At 33.1% G+C, this 10,756-nt stretch overlaps 5 protein-coding genes across 5 annotated transcripts; 3 read left to right on the top strand and 2 right to left on the bottom strand.

Moving 5' to 3' along the window:
- Positions 1 to 433: 433 nt before the first annotated feature.
- Pmar_PMAR011757 (hypothetical protein) lies at positions 434 to 688 on the top strand (the record flags this gene model as incomplete). Its single annotated transcript, XM_002773849.1, has 2 exons — positions 434 to 455; positions 516 to 688. The coding sequence occupies 2 exons, from the start codon at positions 434 to 436 to the stop codon at positions 686 to 688; spliced, it is 195 nt and encodes a 64-aa protein (XP_002773895.1).
- Positions 689 to 853: 165 nt separating this feature from the next.
- On the top strand, positions 854 to 1,044 carry Pmar_PMAR011758 (conserved hypothetical protein; the record flags this gene model as incomplete). Its single annotated transcript, XM_002773850.1, has 1 exon — positions 854 to 1,044. A coding segment is annotated over one exon (191 nt), but the record flags the coding sequence as incomplete, so codon positions are not given.
- A 522-nt stretch (positions 1,045 to 1,566) lies between these two features.
- Pmar_PMAR011759 (Calcium-dependent protein kinase, putative) lies at positions 1,567 to 5,625 on the top strand (the record flags this gene model as incomplete). Its single annotated transcript, XM_002773851.1, has 17 exons — positions 1,567 to 1,643; positions 1,696 to 1,771; positions 2,262 to 2,315; positions 2,883 to 3,005; positions 3,076 to 3,178; positions 3,226 to 3,337; positions 3,408 to 3,502; positions 3,561 to 3,624; positions 3,867 to 3,969; positions 4,024 to 4,105; positions 4,187 to 4,325; positions 4,399 to 4,519; positions 4,568 to 4,687; positions 4,761 to 4,837; positions 4,884 to 4,999; positions 5,057 to 5,148; positions 5,569 to 5,625. 17 exons carry the CDS (start codon positions 1,567 to 1,569, stop codon positions 5,623 to 5,625), a joined length of 1,611 nt encoding a protein of 536 aa, XP_002773897.1.
- A 639-nt stretch (positions 5,626 to 6,264) lies between these two features.
- Positions 6,265 to 8,823, bottom strand: Pmar_PMAR011760 (hypothetical protein; the record flags this gene model as incomplete). The annotated part of the gene is made up of 9 exons (XM_002773852.1): positions 6,265 to 6,282; positions 6,420 to 6,533; positions 6,587 to 6,742; positions 6,785 to 7,019; positions 7,382 to 7,480; positions 7,564 to 7,662; positions 8,362 to 8,485; positions 8,560 to 8,614; positions 8,671 to 8,823. The coding sequence occupies 9 exons, from the start codon at positions 8,821 to 8,823 to the stop codon at positions 6,265 to 6,267; spliced, it is 1,053 nt and encodes a 350-aa protein (XP_002773898.1).
- A 146-nt stretch (positions 8,824 to 8,969) lies between these two features.
- Positions 8,970 to 9,248, bottom strand: Pmar_PMAR011761 (hypothetical protein; the record flags this gene model as incomplete). The annotated part of the gene is made up of 2 exons (XM_002773853.1): positions 8,970 to 9,081; positions 9,140 to 9,248. Coding segments are annotated over 2 exons (221 nt in total), but the record flags the coding sequence as incomplete, so codon positions are not given.
- Positions 9,249 to 10,756: the final 1,508 nt, after the last annotated feature.

The raw sequence follows: 10,756 nt of genomic DNA on the forward strand, positions 1-10,756 counted from the left end.
GGCTTCTGCTGCCCTCACCCGAACTCTGTGGTCGTAGGAAATGTGCGGCTTTTCCAACTAATGTGACTGTAGGATAATAGGGTAATAACAATAATCTGTTTATAGTTCATCATCATCATTTACTATGGTACTCCTCTTCTCCTTGCTCTCCTCTCTCTCTATTTATATGGTTATGAATACTATCTGGATAGTTCTTACTATATTAGTATTGCTATCATTAAGTGTACCTTGCCTCAAAGAATGGAGTATGCATGGTAAACTAAGAAGTAGTACTACTAATACATATTATCATCATTATTATGATGGTACTATGATTAAGTTATGGTCTTACTTGAATAGTTTATACATATCCAAGACTCACTTCTTGGACTTCTATGTTGTTGGTAGTATCTTTACTACATGTATAAGTATATTCATATTATACTATCCTATTATGTATAAGAATGAACAGGAAAGTAAGATATTATTCATATTCATTAGAATCATCACTGTATTATTATTATTTTGATATTCAGGATATGGTGTTATAATAACATTATTGTTATTATTAATACATTTATACAGGAGAGTATTGGAACAGAAGTATCTATATAGTAAAGTTAATGATAGAGGATTAATGCATATATCAGCATGGATACTAGGGATAGGGTATTATAATAATACTAATACTATATTACATACCTATTAGGTTCTATATACTCATGCCTTTATCGATAATCATACCTACTGATATTAGTAATAATAGAGCAGCTGAAAAGAAGGATAATAATACTACTCTTAGTGGTATATCATTAGCAGGTATTGGCAGCAGCAACAGCAGTAGCAGCAACAGCAGTAGCAGTAACAGCAGTAGCAGTAGTATGATGATGTTGATTATTATTATTAACTTATTAGCACAGTATTGGCAATATAGATCCCATAAGGAGTTAGCTAGATTAAATAATAATAGTAATAGTAAGCAGTATGGTATACCTAATGGTGGATTATTTAATTATATTTCATGTCCACATTACACATGTGAGATTATTATATATACATCATTATGTATTATTAGGTTATACTATATTCTTGATAATATATGTAATAATATCATATTATTATCAACAATACAACCATTCATCACTTGTACATTATTTGTTATACTTAATTTATCGGTTAATGCTTATAATAATGATAAATGGTATAGATATAAGTTTCCTCATACTTACCCTACTCATAGATATGCTATTATACCGTTTCTGCTATAAGAGAGTATAATCATTGAGTAGTAGTAATAGTGTTGTGAGAAGTATGGTATTAGTATTTCTTTAATATGTATCTTCATGTAATTGAAGACAACAAGGATGATGATGATGATGGTGAGATACTACATGATTATCCCCAGATTAGTAGTAAACGGAATAATAACAATAATGGTAATATATTTTTATTATTATCATTATCATCGTTATTGTGGTGAATACAGATGTCACACCTTCATCAACATCATTAACATCTAATAACAATAATCATAATACTACTACTAGTATTATTACTAGTAGTAATACTAGTGTTAATGATAACTTAATGGCTAGAGCTCGAAGGGTTGGTATTAAAATAAGATCTATACCTGCTATTAATTCTATATGTGATACAGCATTCAGGTAATAATAATAATAACATTATTATATTGTATTGTTTATATATTATTTTTAGATGGGTTGATAGTGAGAAATGTCGATATATTGATTTACAACAGAATAGGACTGCATTATCATTCGTATTCCAACAGGTAGTAGTAGTTACTAATATTATTCATCATAGAGAATGATGTTGTATTATTATTATAGTTACGAGGCGAAGTACCATCACCAAATGAATATTGGTATGAACTTGTATTCCGTAATTTTGATAGAGATCAAGATGGTTTGATACATTATAATGATTTTCTAGAAATAGTATTACAATACTATGAACATCATGCATTAAGGAGAGTAACTAAGGCTGAACAAAGATTATCACATTCTGCATCTTTATCGGCTCCTGCTATTAATACAAGTACTACTACTAGTAGTAGTAAACCACGAGGAACAGGAACAGGAGAGGGTATTGGGTATGATGTTGGAGATACAACTCCAAGGAAAATAATAAGGAGGAAGAGGAGGGGCGGCAAGGATACTTATCGATATCATACATCTCATGATGATGATGATGATTATGATGACCTCATTGATAGTCAGGTAATGACTGATAGTGATAGTAATAATAGTTGGTATTAACAGGTATCTGAGCCTATTGTAAAGGTAGATACACTACAGGAAGTTAGTAATGAGAAAGTAGGATCATCATCATCATCATTGCTTGCTACTGCACATGAAAAAGAAGAAGAAGGCGATCATCATCATCATCGTGATGCATCATCACTTAGGACAGGTCATCGTCATCATCATAAAAGCGCCCCTAAGTAATAGTATTATTATCTAACACTATGGTTGTTATTATTATATTATAGTATTATTCCTACTACCACAACTAGACGAGATGACCAATCTCTCACTACTCCTACTGCTAACAAGCGTTGTCATGATGATGAACCTACAGTTAAGATAAGACGTAGTACATCAGCACATAATAACAGTGTACTATCATCGATAATATCATCATCATCATCATCATCATCATCATCCTCACCACCACCTCCTCCTACTACTACTACTACTACAACAGCAGTACTACTAAGAGATATCAATCATGCAATTACTCCTAGTACTGGTATAGGATCTAGTAGTAGTAATAATAGTAGGAGAGTTAATCTACGGGATTCTGTAATGTATCCTAGTTATAAGGTAATAATAATAACTCACTCATCATCATCATCATTATCATATTGTAATCATAATCAGAGTCGGCTTGCTATATTCGATGATTATGAATTCTTCGATAAAGCAGGGGAAGGTGCATTTGGTAAGGTATTAGTTGTACGCCATAAGATAACTAAACATGTGAGAGCATGCAAGGCTATGGGGGTAATAATAACAATACCCAATACTACGTATAATGTAGTAGTAGTATAGTTGTTATTATTATCATATGTAGTTACATTCATCACAACAAAGGGATCTTATACAAACAGAGATTGATTTATTAAAATCATTGGATCATCCTAATATACTAAAGTTATTTGAGACCTATGTTGATGGTAATAATAATATTACTGTTATTATTATTATTCTTACGGGAGTTCAGGTTCTAATATGTATTTAATAATGGAATTATGTGAAGGGGGATCACTACAGAATAGAATAGATTATCATTATGAGAGATTACATAGTCCAATGACTGAAGGACAAGTCGCGATGTAGTGATAATAATAATAATATGATATTGATGATCATCATAGTAATAGTAGTATTAATGATGATATGTAGGTATATGCAACAAATATTATCAGCAATAGCCTATTGTCACAAACAGGGTATATTACATAGAGATCTTAAACCTGAGAATATACTATTTGTTAATCGTAATAATAATAATCATTCTCATCATAGTGCTACTTTTCACTAGATAATAATAAGTAGGTACCAGGGAATCCCCTTTGAAGATAATTGATTTCGGATTAAGTTGTACATTGGAACAACTTGAGTCTAACAAAAGGGAAGTGAAAGTTGAAAAAGGTACTACTACAACCAGTAATAGTAATAGTAGTAGTAGTAGTAGTAGTAGTAGTAGTAGTAGTAATAGTAATAGTGGTAGTAGTAGTAGTAGTTGTTGTTGTTGTTGTTGTTATTATTATTATTATTATGGTTAGGTGGTTTATCGGGTGCATTAGCCAAGATAATGCCTAGTATAAAGGGTAAGAAGGTAGTGAAGGAGTATACAACTAGGCTTGTTATGCAAAGAGCTGGTACACCACACTTTATGTCACCAGAGATGATACAAGGAGATTATAATGAATTAACAGATGTCTGGAGTATAGGAGTTATACTAGTAATAATAATAACAACAACAAAGAGCTGATGCTAATGATGTTATAATAATCAGTATGAGCTGTTAACTGGGGTGCATCCATTCTATATACCAAATGTTGATGATGATCAGACAGTTAAGGCTAAGATACTCAAACGTAATATTAATCACTATTAGCATACGGTGTTATCGTGATGATGATGATGTTGTGGGGTTAGTCTTATTGTTATGTTCTTAGGAGAAGTAGAATATCCACCACATTTATGGGATAGATTATCAGCTGATGCTAAAGATTTATGTAAGAAGTTATTAAATAAACAATGGAGGAACAATGTACCCAAAGGGAGATTATCAGCAGCTGAGGCATTAAAACATAAGTAATGTTAGGTGGTGGTGGTGGTGGAATAGTGAACAGCTTACTATCATTTATGGTAATGATAATGATGTTAGGTGGTTTCTTGATCCATTAAAACCACAATTACATGGTCATCAATCACAATTGACAATATCTGTATTTGAAGGATTAAAAAACTATCATTCTCATAATAAGCTTAAACAAGCTGTATTACAGGTAGTAATAATAACAATGAGTATTAGTGGTATTATTATTATGGTATAGTTACTGGCTAAAGAGCTTACTGAATTCCAAATACAAGATATGCGTAAGAAGTTTATGGCAGTAGATAGAGATGGTGATGGATTTATTGATGCTAATGAATTGGTACAAGGTATGCAACAGGTAATAATAACAACAACAACCTCATCATTATCATTATCATATCCCTATTATTATTACTAATGTTTATTATTAGTTGGGCTATCCAGTAGATCCACATGATGTAGATGAGATTATGTCATCATTAGGAAGATCAGGAGAGGATACTATTGGGTAATAATCATCATCATTACAGTATTACATATGATAATAATAACAGGTACAATGAGTTTATAGCAGCCATGAGTGAACATAGGATTAAATTTGATACACTACAATTACAAGAAGTATTCAAACGTCTTGATGTGTTTCATACAGGAGAGATAACTCTACAAGGTATTACTATTATTCCCAATCACCATCATGATGATATCGACTAGTTATTAATAATAGGTTTAAAGGAGGTATTGAAACATGAAGGTATGGCATCTAATGCTGATGGAAGTGCTGTTACTGATGATGATTTAGTTGGAATATTTAAAGATGTAATAATAATAATAATACCACTATAACTACTATCATACTGAGTACCATTTTACAGGCTGGTATATCTCATCCACATACGGAAGGTATATCATTCGATAAATTCTGTGAAGTTATAACTGGTACACCTTCATCATCATTATCATCGAATCAACCAGCATCCTAATAATGATAATATGCATTATTCTATCATTATCATCTGATCATAATAGTGATGCTTCTGTATTATCCATTATTCAACAACATTCTGTTACTCTTTCCTATATCATACTATCATCATTATTACTATTATCAGTCTTGTTATTGCTTTAGTTGACCATATACTCAATAAAAGGAATATAGTAGAATGTGGTTAGTAGTGTATTGATGATGATAGTAAACCGTATGGGACGTTGGTACCTCCTCATCCTATTATCCTACAGGCTGCTTATACTCTGCTAAAACAAGTCGATAGTCACTCCTTCAAATCACCAAAGTAAAAACGTTATAATGTGATGATGGCAGTAAGAACTAGTTACTGTACTCTCAGTCAAATGTATCCTACCGCATTTATCCATTATTATGATACATCAAGTATATCAGTTTTCCTGATTAAAACATTTAGTATGACGGAGTATCTTATAACATATCAATGCACCATCACATAGGTGTACTTCATCATGCTGCTACTGAGGCAGCAGGTTTCAATAGGGTATCAGTACTTTGAAGGTCGTATTGTACTAGGAGTTTGACATAGGGCCCCGGTTCGATCCCCGGGTAGGACATTTCTATGTCGTTCAAGTTTTTCGTGCATATATATCTCTTCGAGCTGTTCACATAATCGAGTTTTCCGATTTTTCCCATGCTGAGGGGCCTTTCGATCTATCTGGTGACCTCCCACGCTTCGTAGTAAAGTCAGAATAATTCTGCACGCATGCACAACACGAAAGAACCTGTTGTTGAGGTATATGCCCCGCTCGCTTCGCGATTGCAACATCACCCAGAGGCTTAAGGAGTATTTTCCGCGAGATATCCTATATCGTTGCGTCGCTTCTTGGGTTGTTTACACTATTGGGAAGGAATGATAAAACATTGAAATTATATAACCACCGGTTCGTGTTGTTATTGTACACAACTACTTAAACATCAAAGTTCATCTAGAGATAAAATCAACTACGTTCTCTTTTCATATCTGTATTATCATCATCGGTTGGATGTTCTTCCAAAAGTGAACAATGATAACGCAATTCCTGAGAAACGATGAATATTCATAAATTTATACCAAGTATATTACATTGCGGAGGGATTTGGGTATTATAAGTGCCGATCGTGATGAAAGGTAAGTCTTCAACTCGTCTATAGTCCTAATAGAATTCCTATCCAAAATATCTATCATCATCCAGGATGCCTAAAAGATAATAATAATACTATCACCAATAGATCAGTAATAAACATTATCACCAGTTCATCATCGCCGATACAAGCACGTACCACACATTCTAATGATGATGATGATGATGGAGTTACAACAGTCCTCCTCCTCCTCCTACTCCTTCTAGGTGGGAGTATACCGTATATTGATGATGATGATGTATCATGATCATCATCATCATCATCCTAATAAAGAATAGAGGCAACAACCATATTATAATGTATTACATTCATCATCGTCATTATTGATGAAGACTGCTGCTGCTGTCGTTGTCGTCGTCGACGCGATGGTCCTATCTGTTCTTCTCCTTCTTCTTCTTGTTGTTGTTGTTGATTCCTGTTGTTCTTATTCTTACGAGTAGTTTCTGGTGGTGGTCTATATTTAGGTAACACAGCTATATGCATATGAGCATCAGATTGGCCTAGTTCCTCTCCACCTGATTCCTCATCAGATGATATAGTTCTAATAATAATAATGAATATTATAATTACTCATATTGTAGTAGTATTATTATTACCTATCACGATATGCATATACACAAAATACACATGTAGAGCAACATGGACCATTAGGAAGTTTACCAGATGATGATATACAGAAATCACCTGAAGATATATACAATAATAATAACTACCAATAATAATAGGAATACTACAGTGTGGGCACAGACCACGACCACGACCACCATCAACAAGAGTACTACTACTACTATCATTGTTATTATCCTTTATAGTTGTTATCATCATCTTCATACAGGCCTTATGTAACGTACCGTATATACATCCCTCGTCTGAGTTTAATAATGATTATCATCATTGACATACTGATGATGATGACCTTTAAGACGGCAATCAAGAGTATCCTCTCCATCCTTAATCATCTTACCACATATACATAGTCCATTCTTATGCTTTTCACAAAATCTAAATAAGATCAATAACAATACTATACACCATATAAGCATAATCATGATGATGATGATGATAGTAATAGTGAAGATTATTACACTCTGAGATAAGTATGTCCACATTTAGTCATCCTTTGGAAGTTCTCATCCTTAATGGTAACACTAACAGGCTTCTTCATACCAGGTCCTCTTATTATCCTTTTATACGTATCATTATTATTACCAGTATGAATAGCATTATCAATACAGCTAGGATGATATCGTACATTACAACCAGGGTATCCACAGCGTACCTTATTAATAATAACGGGTAGATATTATAATAATAATACTTCTACTTACCGCACCTGGCTTTGAACATATTACACATTGTCTACGTCTACCTATCTTAACTAAGTTACCGATAATATGTAACTTATCACTACATTCAAGAGCATCTTCATGTAACTGTAATAATGTTGTTGTTGCAATAATAATACTAATAACATTTATTATTACTCTATCGGGTTTTAGGAATAATGCACATCTAATATGAACGAATTGTCCAGGTAAATCACTACGATAAACCATAAAGGATCCTGTCTTATCATCTAATCCACATATACCACATTTAAATGCTAAGGATGATCCCTAAGAATAAGAATAATAAATACATAATCTTACAATGAGAATGATGATGATGATTATTGGTATTACTGTTCGACAGGATAGACAGGATACCCTACCACCACCACTTGTTGTTGTTGTTGTTGATCCTCCCCCCTTAGTAGTAACAAAACCTCTATAACATGTACTATGAGCATATCTACCACACTTCTCACACTTTAATAATGACCTATACAACAGACTACCACTATAATATAACCAACGGGGACTACTAGAACGACGTACTATTACCTATTATTATTGAGGAATCCAGTCATGATGTTGTTGTTGTTATGTTCTTCTCGTTGACACACACAACAATATAGGAGGAGGCTAGATGACGATGATACTGCTACTTCACCACCAACACCACCATCTGGCAACAATAATGATAAGAAAAAGGTGAACAGTAATAATTATTATTATCCATGCTACTACTACTACTACTACCAGGTATGGTTAATGCCTTCCTCCGCCTCTTATTACGTCTTTGATTAATCATATTCTAAAGATACAACATACGACAATATGCTCATACTTAATAATAACAACCCCTACTACTTCTTGTGATGATGATGATGAACTCCTGATGGTATGGTAGGATATAACGTCATCATCATCATTGTGATCAAGAGTATGATTATTCTTATTCCTCTTAGATGTGTCTGGCTTGCTCTTGGCAGCAGTCGCTCTTACACGTGTATGAGGAGGCATCGATGATGATGGTATTCTTTTTGTAGATCCTAGTCTATCATCACATTCCTTTTCATTATTAATTTGTATACACTTCGGTTGTGCCATAGTAAGTGGTTCCTAAAGGGTTATTATAGATAGAGTATAATAGAGTAGTATGTTAATACCAATAATTCCACCATCTTGGAATTCTTACGTAATGTTGCCAACTGTAATGGTGTATAACCATCATTTGTAGGCATTACTGCTCTATCACGACATCCTGCTATACTTAATAATCTACAACATCATTATATTAATGATGATAAGAACCTCCTCCTCCTGCTGCTCTTCTTACGCTTGTAGTACGTTAACTCCGTATTCAGCATCTCTTGCAGTGACTGCTAACTGTATAGGAGTACAACTATAATGATGATGATGATCATCATCATTAGTCTCTAGATTCACTAAGTTAGATAGTCTTATTATTATTACCAGTATTACTATTATTATTACATATAGTATGCGGATCAGCTTGGGGTAATGTAACCAACTCCTGTATTGTTATCGTTGCCAATTTCTTCTGGAATCGGCTTTTAAAGATCTCACCAGTTGTACAGTAGAGGAATCTATTAATGATAATTAACAATATAGATTGTATATAGTTATTATTATTACAAAGGTATCCATTTAGAGGAGACCATATCCTTCTTATTATCTAATCCTAATTCACTACGAAAATGTCCTATCTCCCCTTTTAGGAGTTCATCAAAAGCTCGTTGTTCATTACCAGCTAATACCATACAGCTATATATCCATACACTATAATCATAATAATACTACTAACACAACATATACTTGATAAATGATCAAGGACGACGACGACGACGATGACATAATGCTTGTATTGACAGTCTAGTATTATGATGATGATGTTGGGGTTGATGCATTGTTGTTGTTGAGATAGTCATATACCATGCATTCCAAAGAATACGCACTTTACGTCTTCGTTTAAGTAACTAATATGGTGATAGTAGATGAATATGAATGTCAATTATATATCATATCAGTACTATTACCATAAGCAATGAATAATGTCTCCACCATACTTGTATAACAATTGCTGCTTGTATTCTATACCGATATTCGGGTATAACCTTCTTATAATCATTATTATTATTACTATTATGAATACCGTATTATTATTATTACCTTAATACGTTCCATATATGAGCGGAATAGAGATTGTATCTTTATAGCAGCATCATTATACCGTTGTATTATCACTCTATGTAATCTCTCCCAGGGTCGTCGAGATGATAAACTATCCTTTACATCATCATATTCTATACAATTTTTTATGCTAATATAAGTATTATTATTATATCCCATAAATTGAGTATTGTTGTTGTTGTTGTTGATGATATCATCATGTGTAGTAGACCTGCAGATACTACATTTAAGGTAGGGACCTGTAATAATAATCATTACCAGTCTTTCCCTTTATTATCATCATTATATTCTTGTTGATCCTCATAGTCGTCATCATCATCGTGATGTAGCCTGGCAGCATACATCCTATCTATCATAGCTGCTTTCCTTATCCTCATCATCATGTCGTAATGATGATGATGATGTTCATAACATGTAGTCATACTAACATAGTCAACATCCACATACTATTAGTAACATTAGAAAATATAACCTTATACTACCAGTGATATAACAACGGCCGATTGAGTAAATAATAATCGGCCGCTTTAAAACGATTATAATAATAACAACGATCATCATGATGATGATGATGATGATGATAAAGTAGAGGTTGTTATATCAAGTAAGATATATACTACTACTCCTAGTAGTGGTAGTAGTTAGGAGCAGCTTAGTGTTCTTCATAATGCTAATGATGATACAATGATGATGCACTATACTGCGTTAACATGTGTATGATAATATAACGATTATTCTAGTA

This window comes from Perkinsus marinus (assembly GCF_000006405.1).
Source record: "Perkinsus marinus ATCC 50983 genomic scaffold scf_1104296958712, whole genome shotgun sequence".
NCBI classification, from domain to species: Eukaryota; Perkinsozoa; order Perkinsida; family Perkinsidae; genus Perkinsus; species Perkinsus marinus.